The sequence below is a fragment of the Marmota monax genome, unplaced genomic scaffold, assembly GCF_021218885.2.
Source record: "Marmota monax isolate L192 unplaced genomic scaffold, Marmota_monax_Labrador192_F-V1.1 WCK01_AAM20220418_F8-fsc00037, whole genome shotgun sequence".
NCBI lineage: Eukaryota > Metazoa > Chordata > Mammalia > Rodentia > Sciuridae > Marmota > Marmota monax.
In genome coordinates this window covers 9,106,032-9,126,642 of record NW_026693245.1, presented here as the reverse complement: position 1 = coordinate 9,126,642, position 20,611 = coordinate 9,106,032, and the positions used below count along the sequence as shown (strand labels likewise).

The 20,611-nt window shown below is 34.0% G+C and overlaps 1 protein-coding gene across 3 annotated transcripts in view; it reads right to left on the bottom strand.

Moving 5' to 3' along the window:
* Ddx4 (DEAD-box helicase 4) overlaps positions 1–20,368 on the bottom strand; it is a 55,196-nt gene extending 34,828 nt beyond the window's left edge. For all 3 annotated transcript variants that reach the window (XM_046456342.1, XM_046456344.1, XM_046456343.1), the window contains exons 1-5: positions 20,297–20,368; positions 15,118–15,178; positions 8,489–8,566; positions 5,070–5,147; positions 2,747–2,797 (exon numbers count right to left, since the gene is read on the bottom strand). In XM_046456342.1, coding sequence (XP_046312298.1) covers positions 2,747–2,797; positions 5,070–5,147; positions 8,489–8,566; positions 15,118–15,178; positions 20,297–20,368 — 340 coding nt within the window. The remainder of the gene's footprint in view (positions 1–2,746; positions 2,798–5,069; positions 5,148–8,488; positions 8,567–15,117; positions 15,179–20,296) is intronic.
* Between the last annotated feature and the right edge of the window lie 243 nt (positions 20,369–20,611).

Genomic DNA, 20,611 nt, shown 5'->3' with positions numbered 1-20,611 from the left:
AGAGATCTTTGTAGCCAGGAACCTATAATCACAGCGGCTCGGGAGGCTAAAGCAGGAGGATCCTGAGTTGAGCAAGCTGGTGAGGTCCAAAGTAACTCATTGAGACCCTGGGGATGTGGCTCAGTGGTTAAGCACCATTGGGTTTAATCCCTGATACCCCCCAAAAAAAGAAAGAAAAAGAGATCTTTGTACATGTAATTAATGTTTAATAACTAAAAACTTTAATAGCAATGATATAAAGTAACCAAACAGTTTGTAGGCTATCAGCAAAATTCCTGTGTAAAAGCACTATCTATTTAATGTTTTAATTTTACCAAAAATAATAACTGAGAGGTCTAGTTACAGGCTATTTGAGCTGTGGTAGACAAATGACAAGTGTTCCTAAAGAGTCATCTAACAAGACAACTTCTTGGAAAAGATTTAATGTAAGGGAGCTAAGCAGAAAATGAAGAATTTTAGAAGAAAGGTTGGCCCTAAAATAATGATGATAAATAACATTTGTTGCCTTAAAGAAAAAATGATACTGATTAATTTGGAATCTGGCAAGAATAAAGGAGTCCTACATACATTCTTTGACCAATTATATCCCAATTTATATCCCTATTATTTTGACTACCCTGGGAAGTGAAACAGAATAATGACCTTCAGAGAAGTTGGATAAAGGATATATGAAAACTCTCCGTACTATTTTGGCAACTTTTTGTGAATCAAACTATTTCAAAATAAAGTTATTATATGAAAAGAAAAAAAATCTCTATAGAGCTAGAAGATAAAGCAAAGAAAATGAGATAATGAATGCGAAATTAGTTATAATCTATCATATAATATAAAAACAATAACCCAATAGAACTTAATATATATATAGCGTTGTTCTAAATGTACCTATTTGTATTAATTAATTAAATTTTAATTTTAACATTTAATTTTTTAGGCAGGGTCTTGGCTATGGTATCTAGGCTAGCCTTGAACTCCTGGGCTCAAACAATCCTCCTGCCACTACATCTGTTGTTTTGTATTAATTTTTCTTTTTCCCAGAGCTGAGGATCAAACCCAGGATCTCACACATGCTAAGCAAGCACTGTACCACTGAGCTAAATCCTAGCACTGTATCAATGTTTTAAATTCTCACAAAAACCTTATGAAGTATAATTCTAAAGAAAATGAAATTTTAAAAAAGGTTCATTGCTTTTTCCAAGGTAATACAACTGTCAGGAGATGGATCTGGGTCTCATATCTAGGGTTTCCAACTCTAAAACCTGAACTTCTTATCACTACATTATACCAGCCCAGGAAAACTAGACAACAGGGGGAAAAAACAGCCAAAAAAACACTATGTATATACAAGTAAAAACTTCTACCATGATCTCCTCCTGAGTTTGTCAAAACTTTTAGAAACAAAAGAATATGAACTATTTATATTATTTTTTCTTTTAGGGTAACTAAGAATGAAAACAGAAGAAAGTGAACCACTATGGAGAAAAGTCTGGGAGAAACTGGAATATGTGCTCATAAGTTCTTTGGCCTACCATCTCTAGGAAGGAGTGAACTGGGATAACTGAATGGTCTTGGGATAAGTGGAAATAATCATAAACATTCAGTGGGTTAAAAGTTGGGAGGTTAGAATAGAAACAGTAGAAACAGTAAAGAAAAACATGGTGATTTTTTTCTCTAATAAATACTAGTTCTGTTATGTATGTTTTCATTTAAACAGGAAAGGAAAAGAGCAAAGAGAACGAGACTGGGAATGGTTTGGGATATTAAAATACAACCTCATTTCAAAAGAGTTTTTAAGTAATCAGGTCTAGTCTTTGATTTTGGGAATCAAAGAGTTTAGTAAGATCAAGCCTCAAACTTTATTCTCCCCACTTTGGTACTAGGGACCAAATCCAAGGCTTTATTTCTATTAGACAAGCACTCTACCACTGAACTATATTTCTAGCCTAAGCTTCAAACATTTAATGAAGAAAAACAAGACAACCACAAATGTATCTGATACTGAGTTTTGTCTTTTCTTTCACATGAATTCTTACTTAATCTGCCTAACAACCTATAAAATGGGTGATGGTCTTCATTCTACAGAATATAATACTATGACTTTAGAAAGATTAAGCAATTTATTCTACCATCATTCAATTAGCAAGTAGCAAATTACTCCAAAGTGTATTATGCTATAAAGATTCTACACAGTGGTTATCAAATAAAGGATATATCATAATCATGAGGGATGCTTTTAAACACAAGTTCCAAAGCCTCACCCAAATATTCACAATCATTTTTAGGAAAGCAATGTTCATTATGTCTATATTCTGATAACATTATTCTATTCTCCCAAACCAGAATGTCAGTACCTTTGACAAAAATGTTTTTTTAACTTCAGCAGTGATTCACGAATCTCTCTCACAGACTTAAGTGTAAATGGTCCCAAACTGTATTTATATATGGAGAGTAACTGTAATTCTGAATTTGCTCTTTCTACTATCCCATTTTTTTTCTAAAGGTAGCACAGCATTCAAAAGTTGTACTCTCAGATTTACTGAGGCAGGTGGCAACAGGCCAAATTAGGAGGCCTGAATTCTTTATACAAACCAATAATTCTTTGGCAAGATCCACAGATATAGCTGCTTCATAAATAAAAACTGGCTTTAAACAAATTACATCTGGTCCAGATTAAAATACTTAATTTCTCTTTAGCATGTGCTCTTAATGTTAACACTTTTTGAAGTTACTACAAAAACAATGAACTTACCTTTCCAGAAACCAGAGCTATTACCTTCTTCAAATTTGTTATTTGAAAAACCTAAACACAATATAAAATGAAACTTGCAAACTTTTGAAAGCAATTTCCTATACTTCTATGCTTTAAAAATATCACCTTTGCAGAGACGAGTTATGGTACCCCTTTAAACTAAGATAAACTATATACAACTAACTATACATATAGATATTGAATGAAAATTCATTCAGGCTGTACTAAGATTTTTGCCTAGTGTCAAGTTTATCAGATCCATTATCTTAAGGTCAAAAACATCTTTTTTTTTTAAAGCCAATTTTATGTTTCACCAAATGTCCTATATTCCTCAGTGTGTACATGGCAAGACAAGGGTAACAATATAACAACTAGAGAGGAGGGGAGGGGAGGGGAGGGGAGAGGGGGTGGAGGGGGGAGGGTGGAGGATGGGAAAGGCAGCGGAGCACAACAGATACTAGTATGGCAATTTGTAAATCAATGGATGTGTAACTGATGTGATTCTGCAATCTGTGTATGGGGTGAAGGTGGGAGTTCATAACCCACTTGAATCAAAGTGTGGAATATGATATGTCAAGAAATTTGTAATGTTTTGAACAACCCACAATAAAAAATTAAAAAAAAAAACAAAAACAAAATACAAAAAAATTTAAATTTTACAAATTAACTCACAATTTCTTCATCTACCAAAAGACAACTAAATTATAATCCAATGCATGATAATTTTTCCCTTCTCAGTAACATGGAAATCCTGTTAATTTTTCTAGTTTACAATTTAACAACAACAACGTCTTTCATCAAGATCTGCTTTCAAATTTGTCATTTCATAAACACCTATGTCTAAGATTTATACATCTCTGGAGCATAAAAGACTGTCTTTAAAATTAATTTAAGGAAAATTCATCCATAATCTTCCATAAAACTAAAAAATGTTGAATCTTAATAAAATTACCTTTAATGCAAAGATACTCAGGGAGTCAGGCATGATGGTTCAGGCCTACAGTCTCAGCTACTTGAGAGGCTAATGCTATAATAGGCTGATCACTGGAGCCTATGAGATTGAGACCAGCCTGGGCAACATACCATAACCCCCATTCTCAAAAAAAGTAAAAAAAAAAAAAAAAAAAGATACATACCTTTAAAATTAAATGTCAATATGGAATGCCTGCCAATTGGTATGTAAATGAAAAAAATACTTAAGTATGTTACATTTGGGCTTCCATTAATACAAGGACTAACTAATTACTATTTAGATAGCTACCCAACTTACACACAAAATTGTGTGTGTGTGTGTGTGTGTAGCCACTTAACATCTCTCTTTTATGATGATGATGATGATGATGATGATGATGATGATGATGTTGTTGTTGTTGTAGTTCGACACAATACTTTTATTTCACTTACTTATTTTTATGTGGTACTGAGGATCAAACCCAGGGTCTCACACGTGTGAGGCAAGCACTCTACTGCTGAGTCACAATCCCAGCCCCTCACTTAACATCTCTTAACATTACTAAACAGAATCTAAGGTCCATTCCAGCAAGAAAATTCCATAAAAATTTAATACAAAGCTAGTATATAAAAAAACAGGTACCCTATAACCTTGCTATATGATTGAATAACAGAAGAATTTTTCCTGGAACAGATATATTATCTTAAAATATATAAAGATAATCTCTAGAGAAAGAATATAGTTCCACAAAATCTAATTTGAATTATTTCATTCATCTAAATATTTGCAGTGTTTGAAGATGCTTGAGAAAAGACTATATTCTAAAGCCTTCTACAAGTGCTGCTCCCTCCTCATTCTTCCTCTAAGAAAAGTCAGTGCTAAGTTTCCCAAATCTTGGGAAAGTCTCCCACCTACACATTATTAGATTTGATCATAAATTCTGTCTGAATTATAATTTTTTTAAGTTCTTAAGGAAAAAATATAATTTCAAACTACTGGTTACTGGCTCAACTAAAAATGGGTACTCAGAATCGTCTAAGATGGATTTCTTGGTAGAGGATGGCGAGTATTAAAGAACTGGGATTCATGAGTAGGGTGAATCCATCTGAAGAGAAGTTGCAGCAAGGAACATGGCTGTTTGGGGGAGCAGGAAACAGTTAAAAAAAATGCATAAACATCCAAAGCAGCACAAACTGCTATTTTAAACTACAACTAGAAAAGTAAAAGCACTCACTTCCTTGTGATCCTCATAAATTCTTGAAAAAGACAAATACTTTCTATGTATATTAGAGGGAATTATGAACCAAAAAACTGAAAATTTTGAGATTAACTCAAGTTTTTATTATTAAGGTATCAGAAGCAAATACCTACCTCTGTTTCCAAAACCTTTTCCAACTCTAAAACTGCCCACTGTGGGCATATTCTCTCTTTTATTAGACTCGCCAGCATCTGAAAAGTTTAGACAAACTGTTTAACATAGAATTAAACACATCAGTGTTGGCATATGCCTGTAATCCCAGTAACTCAGTAGACTGAAGCAGGAGGGTAAACACGGTCAAAGCCAGCCTCAGTACTTAGTGAGACCCTAAGCAAATCAGCAAGAGCCTGTCACTGATGTGGCTGGTGATGTGGCTCAGTAGTTACCCCTTTAAACTAAGAAAAACCATATACAACTAACTATACATACAGATATTGAATGAGAATTCATTCAGGCTGTACTAAGATTTTTGCCTTGTGTCAAGTTTATCAGCTGCACCCAGAAAAAACAAAAAATAAAAAATGGGGATAAAATAAATCTTTGGGGTAAAAGGATTTTTCAAGGACAGGAAAAGAACAGTATAAGAACTTAAAATTAATTGCAGCTTTTTAAAAAAATAACAAAACCAATATACAAACATAAATCTACTGCTAGTGAAATACAGGTTTTCTACTATTTGTTATTTTACTGGAGTCCTTTAACCAGAAAACAAACTTCATGATTTTGTATATGCTGAATGTTCACCTTGACAGACCTTGTTGTTATACTCTGTCCCTGTGAGAGTTATTGCTATTGAAAACTTTTTACTCTTATTCTGATTTTTAACTGCTCTATTTATTAATAATAATACTAATACTAGTAAAATTAAAATTAGGGACTAAAGAAAAGCAGCTTTCAAATACAACTCAACTTCACATCTTCTTGTGTCTTACTACTATTTGCCTGTATTAACATTTGTAGCTTTATTTCCCACTACATAATTCTGAACAACCAACATTTTAAATCACACCAAATAAGTTCTCCTACTTCACACTGTGAACTTCTAGTATTGTGTACTTTCATACATGCTATGAATAGTATTTGGAATACTATTTTTTTACTATTCTTTTGGAATAGTATTCCTTGCTTTCCTAGTTTTCCTACTAGAATTCTTTTCATCCTTCAGAAGATAAATTTTTCTGTAAAGCCCTTCAGCACTCCAGTCATAATCCTTCCTCCACATTCCCAATAATAAACTATCTGTACCTCTTTTTAGTAATACTTCTTTTCACATATTTCTGTACCACTAAATCATAAAAATCTTGGCCAGGCACCATGGCATACACATGTAGTTCCAGCTACTCAGGAGACTAAGGCAGGAGAATCACTTGAGCCCAGCAATTTAAGACCAGTCTTAGTAATATAGTAAGACCCCATCTCAAAAACAACAGCTACTTAAGGGCAGAAATGCAATGTCAAGGAGCATAGAAGATAAAAAAAACTGAGAAAGAAAGAGAGGAAGGAAAGAAGAACCACTAGAAACTTCCAAAACAACATAACTGACATTCTAAAATATCACCGGGAAAATTTTATCTATTCCCTGAGATTCTTATAAATTACTGTACCTATCTCTATAATACTCTATGAAATTCCTAAAATCAGTGCAAACTTGTATATGTCCGACTGAGTATTTTCATCAGATCTTAAAGATGTATGTGATTAAAGAATTTAAAGCTGCTTAGCCATACTCCACAGAACATGAAAAGTGAATGTTAGGTAATTAAGACAATTTGAAAAAACACTTTACTAAATGTACAACTTATACTCAGAAAAATTACCAGAGATTGAAGCAATATGTCAGACAAATTATAAGGAAAAGAAGTAATACTCGTGGGTCTAGGAATTTCTGATTGTATATATAGTATAAAAATAACTTTTTAAAGTACTGACATTCAGAAGAATTCTCATCAGGATTTAATGTGTATTTCAACTTTAAATATATAAAAATGATTTGTGATAAAATCTAAGTGGTGGTTTTGTCATTGAAAAGGGATCTATTCAACAACAGAAGTCTACATCAAAAAGTATCACATAAGCTAAATTTTAAAATTATAATTTTTGAAAAGCTTATCTAAATATATTAACATATTAAAATATTAAATATTAAAATATTCTTAAGTATACTATTAAGGTATTTATTATTTTTATTGTTAGTAATAGTTAACAAAGCCCACATCTGAACCTCTTGCGACAATTATTACATGATCCAAATCAGCATACCTTGACATGTAAGCTTTAAAAGCAAGATATGTATGCATATTTAAAATATAAATTAAGTCAACTAGAAGGACCATATCCAAATATAAAATTCAAATTTGTGTTCATTGTATCTAAATAGAAACTATGTTTTCCAAATGTCAAATGAAATAACACATATTAACTTTAAGATTCCAATGATGAAAAAGGAATTGGAAATATAATAAAATCTTTCAAAGATAAATTTAAGGAGAAGTATTATGCATGTTTAAAAGTACTAAATAGCCCTAGCTATGGAATCCCCTAAAATAAATAATTTTCTTTTTTTTTTTTTGGTATCAGAAATTAAACACAGTGGTCCTCTACCACTGAGCTACATCCCCAACCCTTTTTTTATTTTGAGACAGGGTCTTGCTAAGTTGCCCAGGCTGGCCTCAATCTTGCAATCCTCCTACCTCAGTCTCCCAAGTCATTAAGATTACAGGAATTAGCTACCATGCCAAGAAAGTCATACAGATTTTTGAGTTTCTAATTATGTTATTGCACTATAAAAAATGATTTAGAACATTTTCAGCATTTTACTATGAAGTTTTAAAAAACGGATTATAGGAAGGTATCTCACTGTGTTACCAGCTGTCAAATAAAATGTTGGCAATTCTAAAAGTAAAATTTAAGAACCCAAGCTTGGTAAAATAACCTCATAAGCCTAATACTAATGAACTAATAGAAATGTTTCCCATAATGCCTTTTCTTAAGAAATACAAAACTCACGCCTGTAATCCCAGCTCAGGAGGCTGAGGCAGGAGGATGGCAAGTGCAACCACCCTCAGTAACTTAGCAAGGCCCTGAGCAAACTAGTGAGACCCTGTCTCAAAATTAAAAAGGTGGTTAAGCACCCCTGGGTTCAATCCCTGGTACAAAAAAATAAATAAATATATATAGATGATATATATCAAGAAAGAGTCCTCCTCATCTGGATCTGTAAAGCTTTTTACATTCCTCCCATGTTAATTATAAGAAATCAATAATCATAAATTAAGAGATAGCTATGTGGAACATCTGCCCAACCAATCTGTTAACTAATCTATCTGTCCAATCAATTTAATTATGTCCTACTACCCCCCAAAGAAATAAAACAGCAAAAAGAATATTTACATTTCAAAAAATGATGAACTCATTATCCCAACAAAAACTACTATACATGGAGTTATAAAATACTTAGCTTTGCACCAAACAGCTATGAAAGCCATTCCATTATCCAAAAGTCCAGGAGATTAAAGAAAAACAAAGATCTTACCTCTGTTTCCCAAACTCCTCCCTGAGGCAAATCCACTTCTCATGAAATGATCTCTTCGAGAAGGTCCATCATCCATTTCTAAAGCAAATGACATTTTGAAAGAAGTCAAACAATAAGTATCCAAGTAGTATGCAAACTGTAAGTCTCTTCAATGTGCCACATGTAGCAAAAGAGGAATTTTATATAGCAATAAGAAAGATGATGAAGAGTCTAGAAGAAAAATGGGCTAAAAATATGAATAGGTAACTCTCCAAAAGAACAAAAAATGGTGACTAAATTTCACTCATAATTCAAAACTGAAAATCAGAAGGAGGAGATAGCAATTTTCAACCACAGGACTGTTTTTAAATTTGCTAATACCCAGTGCTTTTAAATTTGCTAATATAACCAGAATATTCAAGGACACACGTGATACAAATATAAATCACACACTATATTTAGACTGTAAACTGAACCAATCAATCTTGACTCTAAATTAAAAAGTATATACTTTTCTAAAGTACATTAATGTGAAGTAATAGAGACAGATACAAAGGGAGTTTTTGCTTGGTTTGAGTTGGTTTGGTACTAGGGATTGAACTGAAGGGTGCTTAACCTCTGAGTCACATCCTCAGCCCATTTTTTATTTTGAAACATGATCTCGCTAAGATGTTTAGGGCCTCAATAAGTTGCTGAGGCTGGCTTTGAACTTGTGATCCTCCTGCCTCAGCATCCCAAGTAGTTGAGGTTACAGATGTGTACCACCACACCTGGCTAAAGATGTTTTTTATAAGCACAGATAATAGCAAAATTGAAAGAAATTAGTCATCCATAGAATGCTATGCACATTAGTTTCATAGAAATATGTAGCACTCAACATTACAGAACTTTCTTCCACAACAGAATGTTTATTTAAAAACCTAGGGCGGGGCGAAGCGGTGCATGCCTATACTCCCAGCTGCTCAGGAGGCTGAGGCACCAGGATTAGGAGTTTAAAGCCAGCCTCAGCAATGTTGAGGGGCTAAGGAACTCAGTGAGACCCTGTGTCTAAATAAAATTCAAATAGGGCTGGAGATGTGGCTCAGTGGTTATGTGTCCCTGAGTTCAATCTCCAGTACCAAAATAGAATAATTAAATAAATAAATTTTTAAAAACCTGCTACGCGGGCCACAAACATAACAAATTTCAAAAATTAATACCATATACACAAAAGGCTTAGAATCCCTTTATATCTGAAATTTTTTTTCTTCTTTTTTTTTTTTGGGGGGGGGGGTACCAGGGATTGCACCCAACACTGAGCCACATCCCCAGCCCTTTTTTATGTTTTATTTAGAGACAAGTCTCACTCAGTTTCTTAGGGCCCCGGCTAAATTGCTGAGGCTGGCTTCGATCTCTCAATCCTCCTGCCTCAGCCTCCCAAGTGACTGGGATTACAGGCATGCACCACCATGCCTGGCTGAAATTTTTTCTTTTTTAATGTAACAGTATTTCTTTAATTTAAGGTATTCTGATGAAGAAAATTAGTTTGATAATAGCAACACTAACAGAAGTGACATTTGTGCAACAGTAGAGTGTTGTAATGTACATCATTATGTCTTGGAAATCTAATTCCTAACATACAATCAAATAAACCAAACTGATCACCATGCTTCATTCATTTCCTTCAACCATTCGGTAAAATCTATTGTTTGATAAGAGAACCAGTTTACTCTATAAATCAATCATAACAGAAAAAAATTCATAAATATTGTAACATTTTTTAAGCACTTCAACAGAATTCATAACTCAAAGAAATATATCACAATGGAAGTTTAAAACACTTAGAATCACCAAGTGTGGTAGCACACATAATTCCAACTACTTGGGAGGCTGAGGCAGAAGGATCATAAGTTTGAGACCACCCTCGGAACTCAAAGACACTCTCAAAATAAAAAACAAAAAGGACTGGGGATGTAGCTCAGTGGTAAACTGCTTGACTAGCATGTGCAAGATTCTGGGTTCAATCCCAGAACCAAAGAAAAAAAAACAAAAAAGTTTCCAAAAATTAACTCACCAAAACTAACTTAAGAAATAATGCAAACACACATACACATACGGTTATCCTATGGAAATTCAATCAGACTTTAAATTTCTACATCAAGCCCAGAGAGTGTTTTACAGGAGAGTTCTATAAAACTGGCAAAAAGCTAATCAATCCAATATCATACACATCTTCTAGAAAATATACTATTCACCAATTTATTTCACAAGGCTAGAATAACTCTGATATGACAAAACAGAAAAAAATTATAAGCCCCCATTACTAACAGATACAAAATTTCAATATATTAGCTAACCAGACCCCACAGTAAATTGAAAGAATAAAATATTACTAGAGGGCTGGGGCTGTAGCTCCGTTGGTAGAGTACTTGCCTTAGCACGAGTGAGGCTCTGGGTTCAATCCTCAGCACCACATAAAAATAAATAAAGGTACTGTGTCCATCTACATCTAAAAAAAAAACACTTTAATATCATGAGACAGTTTGTTTTATCCCGTTATATAAGGGTATTTTAATATTAAATACCCTTTTTTAAAATTTTTAGTTGTAGATAAACATAATTACAGGATTGAATCCAGTGCCTCACACATGCTAGGTAAGAGTTCTACCACTGAACTACCAGCCCTAAAATACCTTTTTTAAAAGGTAATTTATAACAGATTAAAAATAAATATTTAATTATCATAAAATATATAACACATTTTAAACCCTCAACAGCCAAATGTAGCTTGTAGCTATCATACTGAACATTGCAAATGGATGATATTTCCATAATTTCAGAGAAATATAATAGCCAGGTGTGGTGGTGCACTCCTATAATCCCAGAAGCTCAGGAGGCCGAGACAGGAAGATCTCAGGTTCAAAGCCAGCCTCCCCAACTTGGTGAGACACCCAAGCAACTTAGCAAGATTTAAAAATAAGAAATAAAAAGGACTAGCAATATGGCACAATGGTTAAGTGCCCCTGGGTTTGATCCCTGATTTAAAGAAAAAAAAAAACACCAAACCTAGTAGTCCCCAACTTGTGAAACAAAAACACCAACAGAAAAGGTGATAAGGTGTTCTCACTCATGTTTCCATCTTCAATCAATGTGTGAAAGCAGACTTCAGCACAACAGTACTCAATACATAAGAAAGTAACTCAGGTGTAAGAGATGACAACTCAGCTGGGCACAGTGGTGCATTCCTGTAATCCCAGCTAATTAGGAAGCTGAGTCAGGAAGATGGCAAGCTCAAGGTCAGACTGGGCAAGATTCTCTCTCAAAATAAAAAGTGACTTGGGGGACGGGGGTTGTAGTTCAGTGGTACAGCACTTGTCTCACATGTGTGAGACACTGAGTTGGATCCTCAACACCACATAAAAATAATAAAATGAAGGTATTGTGTCCATCTACAACTAAAAACTAAATTTAAAAAATTTACTTGGGATGTAGTTCAGTGGTAGAGCTCTTGCCTAGCATGTGTAAGACCCTGGGCTCAACCCTAGCACTTGGTTGGGGGGGGGGGGGTAGAAGAGACAAATCAATAGTTGTTTTAGAATCAATAAACAGATTTTAAAAAAATACCCTATACTCACAAACTGAAATTTCTGTATATGCATCTCAAAATTTCTCCTACCTTCTGGCGTTTATATCACTTAGCTATTACTGACTTTTTTCTCCCTCATTTCCTATAATTTTATATATCTGACTGATTTTGCACTTAGGAGCCACATAATGTATGCCCATCTATATTCTCCCAACTTCTCAACAAAAATGCAATTTGGCCAAAATTAATATTATCACAGAAAATAAGTATGTAGAGAGAGATATTTCATAACAGCATAGAATTTTGTTTTCTGAGATGTCACTCATCTAAGCAGATTGAATTAAACTTTCACTATCTTGCACAATGTCTTTAAGAAAGGTCACTTAGTGTAAAGACTTTCTAAACAATGTAGCTGCTAAACAAAAATGCCTAGAACAAAAAACCTTAACTGTATTTGGCATTTTTTGAAGAAATAATGATAGGATTACATTCTTGACAATCTGCTTTGATAAACTGTTACATGATAGACGTGTCTGAAAATGTTTATTATGTATACATAGGCAAAAAAAGATACTAAAAGCTCTAGAGATGTTTTAAAAGTAGGCATATACAAAGGGTCAGGACTCAGAATATCAAACTTAACACCATCACTAGAATTTCACACAATAAGATTCAAAATTATTTCCAAGCTAAGAATCTTCCCTTATACTATCAATGAAGCATGAAGGTTAAGACATTTTCAATTTCCTCTCTCTGAAAGCTGAAGAAAAATTAATTCAGGCAAAGTGAGGGGGGTGGAGGGTTCAAGGCAGAAGAAACATACGATCCAGAGAAAATGGAATGGGAGAAAGCTAGAGAAAGGCCAGTCTATACTAAAACAGCTGGATGGAGTATTCAAATCCTTTTCCAATTAAAAAAGGAAATTGATAGATCACATTATATGTTATAAACTAAATGGATATTTGTTTGTGCTTCTGGTAGAGAGTTTGGAAATGAACTAGCAATAGGAACACAGAATTTCAAGCTAACGAAACAAGAGTTAACTAGCAAAAAAACAGAGGGTTGATAAAAGAAATGAAACCATATTATGGGGTTCAAAAGTGAATGACATATACATACCTATAAAGTAGTAACTTTATAAAAGAACTACTATATAAAAGTAACTTCATGGCCTATAAGCTCTGACATTTTAAAACCAGATAATGAACTTTTTTCACTTAATTTTGGAAAGAATTAGATTATAATAGTTGCTTAGAAAGTTTTCTGTGACTATCATTAAGTAAAAGATGTGGTATAATAAGATTCCATTTCTATGAAATACGTAGAGAAATATTTTCAAGTACAATTCTAAGAACATAAGGGCACGGAATGCAAGGGCAGGTAGGCAAAGGAAAAACAAGATAAATATTTATAATAAAAAGAAGTATGTGTAAAGCCAGTGGAATACAATTATCTCTGCGGGATATATAGAGAGATCTAAAAAAAAAAAAAAAAATCAAAGGACTGTCAACAGTGGCTAAATCTACAAATGAAAATCAGGATTTCAGATAATTTTCTTTCTTATTTTTTTGGGGGAAATAAACATATTGAACTATCAGTTTAGTATACATTCATTTGCCTCATATATTCTTTAATAAGAAAACGTAATTGATTTTGTTTCATTAGTCTAAATATTCACAGAACTAAGCAAAAGCTCAGCTTTTAGTTGGTGGTTATTTCAATCTAGCTTTCTGAAAATATTAACTCAAATACATAGAGACTCACAGCAAACACATAGTAATTCAATTCACAAAAAATACAATGGTGGGGCTGAGATTATAGTTCAGCAGGTAGAGCACTTGCCTAGCACATGTCAGGCACTAGGTTTGATCCTCAGAACCACATAAAAATAAATAAATAAAATAACGGTATTGTGTCCATCTACAATGAAAAAAATATTTTTAAAGTAAAATGGTGGTTTCAAGTTATTGTTTAATGGGTATAGAATTTCAGTTTGGGAAGATGAAAAAGTTCTGGAGGTAGATGAAGGGTGGTAGTTACACAGCAACGTGAATATACTTAATGTTACACTTAAAAAAGATCAAAATTGCAATAACCACAATAAAAAATTTTTTCAATACAATAGCAATCCATTTCAGCCTGCTTTGAACTTTGATAAAGCAAAAGACTACTGTCATGAGTTTAACTTCCTAGACTAAGCCCTCCCACTTAAACCCATCTTCCCATCCACATCAACTCTATATTAGAGAGAGTATGTGTGTTGGACAATCAAGGTGAATGCATCAGTGTGAGGGAGCAGCCCAGGTGGAAACAAGTTCAGAGAAGGTAATTGAGAGCAGCAGGAAGGATAGGGCTCCTTTATCTTGACATTCATTTCTCTTCTTAGGACTTATCCGAAATTAGTTTTCTGATCTCAAAGAAACTCATATCTTAATGGCATGACATGTGTGGCTTGAATAGTTCTTACCCTGGCCATTCACCACCATTGGAATCTGCTTCAATAACTTTACATATAATATACAACATCATACTTCCTTATGTCAGGAATCCTGACAATGCTCTAGCAACCTAGAAGCCAAACATGCAACTTCCGGGTTGAACAAAGGTTTACAGTAATCCACTAACTATACTAACACTACACTTTCCCTTCTCTCCCTTACTCTAGCTAGAAGTGCCCCCAACCCAAGGTATCCAAATTATAATGAATTCTCACTAGGAAATTTTAAAAACATCCCCTTATCAGGGGGATGGGTTGTAGCGCAGTGGGAGAGCACTTGCCTAGCTAGGACGCATGAGGCACTAGTTTGATCCTCAGTACCATATAAACAACTAACAATTTATTTTTAAAAATATGCTGGGCTGGGGTTGTGGCTCAGCGGTAGAGCGCTTGCCTCGCACGTGCGAGACCCTGGGTTTGATCCTCAGCATCACATACAAAGATAAACAAGTGAAATAAAGGTGTTGTGTCCAACTACAACTAAAAAGTAAATATTAGAAAAAAAATTTTAAATATGTCTATCAGTCTGCTCCTTATTCACTAGATGAAATTCTTAAAGAGTTTTGCCTTTTTTTCCTTAACACATACCTGATGATGAAGCTGAAGTCCTGTTAAAAGTGTCTCCATTTGCTCCAGAAGAATATTTATCCTGTAAGAGGAAAGACCAGTTTTTCACTTTGCATATTAAGAATGTCATCTATTTCACAAATAGAAAATTAGAATAGTAACCCCTTTTCCAGTAGAATGCATTCTAAGACTTCTAGTGGATGCCTGAAACAATGGATATCAAACCACTGATTCATACAGACACACTATATTTTTTCCTACACAAACATACCTGTGATAAAGTTTAATTTATAAATTGGGCACAATAAGATATTAACAAAATAAGAATAATTATAATTATGTAATAAAATTATATAATATGGTCTCTCAAAATATCTTATTGGGCTGTACTCACTCTTCTTATGATGTGAAATGATACAATGCTTAGGTAATAAGAGGAAGTAAAGTGAGCAACATAGGCATTGTGATGTAACATTAGGCTACTACATTGACATTGTCAGAAGGCTATTAGTGGCTTAACACTTTCAACAATAAAGAAATTTATTTTTAAAACTTCCACTGTGTTTATATAAAATGAAATCGTTAATATATCCAAATTTTTCAAATGGAAATCACTCTAAGAAAATTCACTTATGCACAGAAAAGAACTTGTCTTTATATGCAAGTACCTCCAATTCCTCTCCTTTTCCCTTTCCTTCTCTGAATTCAACTTCTACTACTCTTGTCTTATTTCATTGTGCTTTAGTCATATTGGCTGTAATAAATTGTATAATGGTCATTAACAAATAATCCTAATTCCTGGACTTTGTAAGTGTTACTTATCTGAAAAAGGGTCATGACAGATGTGATTAAGGATTTTGAAATGAAGAGATTACACTGTTTTATCTGAGTGGGTCCTTTGAAAGGGGTAAAGGGAGATAATACAAATACACAGAGGAAATGGCCATGTGAACACAGCTAAGAAATGCAACTACAAGCCAATGTCCTCTTACAGCCACCAGATGATAGAAGAGAAAAAGATTTTCTCCAAGAGTTTCAAGATGGAAGATAGACCTTCTCAAACCTTGATTTCTAACTTCTGACTTCTGGAACAATATGAGAATAAATTTCTATTGTTTTAAATTACCCAATTAGGGGTAATTGCTGCCACAGACACATGAACTCAACACATTCACATTTTTCTTGGTATCCAAATATGCTAAGTTTCCTTCCTCTGACTCAGAAGCTTGGTAAATGATGGCTTTTGGGGACTGTTTCAGATCTCCCATTCATGAGTCAAGGAAGCCTTCCCTCTCTCCACTTGAACCAACCCCCCCTCCACACACACACACACACACACTCAAAATCCTTATTTTTTCCATAGCTTTTTTTTAAAAAAAAAATTTTTTTTAGTTGTAGTTGGACAGAATGCCTTTACTTTTTTATTTTTATGTGGTGCTGAGGATCGAATCCAGTCCCTTGCACATGCTAGATGAGTGCTCTAACGCTTACCTCTGAGCCACGACCCCAGACCCATCCATAGCACTTTTTAATCATTCATAATTATCTGGTTTACAAATGTGCTTATTCTATCTCCCCAAATAAAATACAAGTCTTTGACAGCAAGTATTTCATCATGTTCAACACTACCTTCAGCATACAGAATTCAATAAATATATGTTGAATGATCAGAAGGCTTGTCGGTTTACTTTTAGGACACCTAGCTATAAATCATTTGTAACCTCTTAAATCACCCAAGTGAACCAATTTAGAAACTTCAAGCCAGGAATAGCGGTGTATACCCTTAATTCCAGCTACTTGGGAGACTGAGACAGAAGGATCACAGATTCAAGTTCAGCCTGAGAAATGTAGCAAGACCCTGTCACAAAACAAAACTTAGTGAAGAGGCGGAGATGTAGCTTAGTGGGAGAGCACTTGCCTAACATGTGCTAGAACCTGGGTTCAATCCCCAGTACTGAAATAAAAAATTTAAATTTCAAAATGTTTTAACACATAAGAACTCCCCTATGCAGCTACAAAATATCCTATTTTAGTGAACACATTTCTTTTCACCTGTACCCTTTTCAATTCTGGAATGTCATATGCAAGCTCCTTTTCTAAATTATTACTAACTTTGCTACTGCTACTTAACACAATTACCACTGTGGAGCAATTATCTCACACTGTTTCCACTTTAATCACAAAAGTTTTTATCTTCTGAAATGTACCACAAAAATGGAAATTTATTCAATATAGTAATGATCACTACATTTAATCATCTGGTCACCTAACAAAAAACACTAACAGCTAATAATAAGTAAGCAAACTAAATATCTAATACACTCACCATATCCATACATTCTAACACTCATCCCAATAAGCCTGCATACTATGTACAAATGTCAACCACTGAGATTTCTGGAATTTAAAACTGCTAAGTTACCAAATTTTTTATAACTCATATCTTTCATTTTTCTATTCCCCCAGGTTGTGTACTCACTTCAAAATCAAGATTTTGGAGTTTGGAGTTTTTCTGTGAGAGAAAGAGGACAGGTACTGGAGACTGAATCCAGAGGCACTCTACCATGGAGTTACGTCCCCAACTTTTCTTATTTTGAAACAGGGTCTCACTAAGTTGCCCAGGCTGGCCTCAAACTTGCACTCCTCCTGCCTCAACTTAAGGAATCTCTGGTATTACAAGGTGTGTGCCACCATGTCTTTCTAAGTGCTACCAGAACAGTGCCCTATTACTACAAGCATTTATGAACATATCTCGAAAAAAAAAAAAAAGCTCCTGCAAAGCACTCATAAAAGTCTGATGATAAATATCGCTTAAATTGATATTAATCCAATGCTATTTTTTAAAAGCCACTATAAATTTAAAAGGAAAGCACCACCTAGTTTTGAGATGAAAACTTATTTAGAATGACCAATCAAAGGGGTGCCTTAGGGCTGGGATATGACTCGCTCAGCCGTAGAGCACTGATCTAGCATGTGTGAGGCCCTGGGTTCAATTCTCAGCACCACATATAAATAAAATAAAGGTATAGTGTCCATCTACAACTAAAAAGTATTTTTTTAAAAAATTGGTGCCTTAAATAAAAAAATGGCAGGGAATAAAAGACCTCCAAATTTTCCTCCATAAAAATGTCATTTATACATCCTTATTCTCTGCACTTAATCAAACAAGAAAGGAAAACAAAGCTACTGACTGCATCATGTTCAAGTTAACTAGGAAGTTACTAATTGCACAACCAGAACCAGGTGTCAAGTTTGCAGACAAATGTAAAAAATTTACTATAAATTGGCCCCATACAGATGTATTAAGAACTGTAAGGTGAAATTATCAACATAAATTCACATTCTATTTAGTATTCCAAATGTCATGATACAAGGTATGTTACGAATACTACAATGACTCCAAAAAGGTGAACTTGCAAGATGTAATAGCTAATCCTCAATTTCTGAAACTTGATACAACAAATATGCACAACATACTGCAGTGCACTGTGCTGTTTGAAGAGCGCTCCATTTAGACAAACATCTCAAACTAAAAAAAATAAAACTAGACTGATGAAAAAGAGCCTATCTGTATATTAAACTTTGTATTATAGCAAATCTATTAAGAAAAAGAGGGTGAAAAGGGAGCCATAAAATATCCTCTGACCAAATAATTCCTTTTTTTTTTTTTTTTGGAGGAGGGGATTTATTGGGGATTGAACTCAGGGGCACTCAACCACTGAACCACATCCCCAGTCCTATTTTGTATTTTATTTAGAGAAAGGATCTGACTGAGTTGCTTAGTGCTTTGCTTTTGCTGAAGCTGGGTTTGAACTCGCAATCCCCCTGCCTTAGCCTCCCAAGCCACTAGGATTACAGGGGTGCATCACCACACCCAACAAGTAATTCTATTTTTGAGAAAAAAAAATTCCCAAATTAAATAAGTTAATAGGTACTTATGACAATGTCAAAGTAAAAAACTAACACCATCTTAAATTCCCACAACAAAAATCATTCATATTATGACAGATCCTTTCCATAGGTCTTATGTATGCATAAGAAATTATTTGTAGGAAATTAGTAATATGGAATAATCTGTAAAGAGTGAAAAAAACAAAAGCTGGATTCAAAAATTACTGTGATAGGACTGGGATGTAGCTCAATGGTACCAAGTTTGCCCAGTATGCATCAGGCCCTGGGTTCAATTTCAGTACTTAAAAAAAAATTGTTATATACTCTAATAAAAACATATTTTGGAAGACAGAGGGAAGCTTTTCATAGGAGTAACTATGCTAGAGAGCAACATTTTTAGGTGATTTTTCTCCTTTTTTCACAAAATGTGGTTATGCTTTTATGATGAAAGACGACTATAAGAAGATAACAAAAAGATGTTATTTCTAAAATAACTTCCAAGATAAGAAACATGACAAAATCAGATTAATATTTTGGGTATTGCTATTCAAACTCCACATATGAATCAATTCCAGTTAATTTAAAGAACTGCATTTTTTATATAAAATAAGGATTTACACAAAGGCATCACTTAAAATCAGAAAGTATCAAAATTTATTGTCTTACACACAAGCAGGAAATTCTGAAGAGAATAAAAACTTTTGGAGATAATGTCAACAAAGTAACACTTCTGCAAAATCAATCCCTTAAACTATATTATCAAGTTTCATTCCACAAATTTTTAAAAAGTCAGAACTGAAACCCAAAAAATCTAACCCAGCGCCACTGCTTCTGAATTACAATGCAATTTCGCAAATGCCAAACAGGAAAAAGATCTGATGATCTGTAATATATTAAACTGATGGCACCATTTGAATCAGCCTAAAATATTTATCTTAGGAGCCTTCCTTGCATAAAACCAATTTTCAGAATTCAAAATATCATCCAGAACCAAACTTTTGCCAATTTTCCATGTAAGTGTCCCTCAGAGACATTCCACCAAATTTGAACAAGCTTGCTTTCACCTGTAAGTCCTAAATCACTGAGATGTAAATAAGTTCTTCATATCACATCTAATTTAGCTTTTAATTGTCACATTATCAGATACATAATTCTACACAGGCATTCTTTTTCATTCCCCATAAAATAGTTTATAACAACCACAGAGATAAACACTGAAATAGTCTATAATTTAAAACTTCCCCACCAGTTTTTCAATTTTGATAAAAATCCATAGCATTTAATAACTGCACACTTTAAATTTTATTACCTTTTCAAATACAGGAACATAGGAAGACACATGAGGTTTGATGATTTCTGCTTCCCAATCTTCATCTCCCATGGTGGCTTCAAGTTCTATTTTTATTTTGTGGGGGGAAAAAGCACTTTGACCTCCATTAGATAAGAACTGTGTCTTTAACAGCATAAACTATCCGTCTGGGGATATAACTCCCTCACAGAGCAAATGAGACCCAGGGTTTGATTCCCGGCACATCCACACCCACCAAAAAAAAAAAAAAAAAGTATAAACAATCAACAATCATTGTTTCACACATAGCTATTGGAAATGCTCAACTAAGTGCTA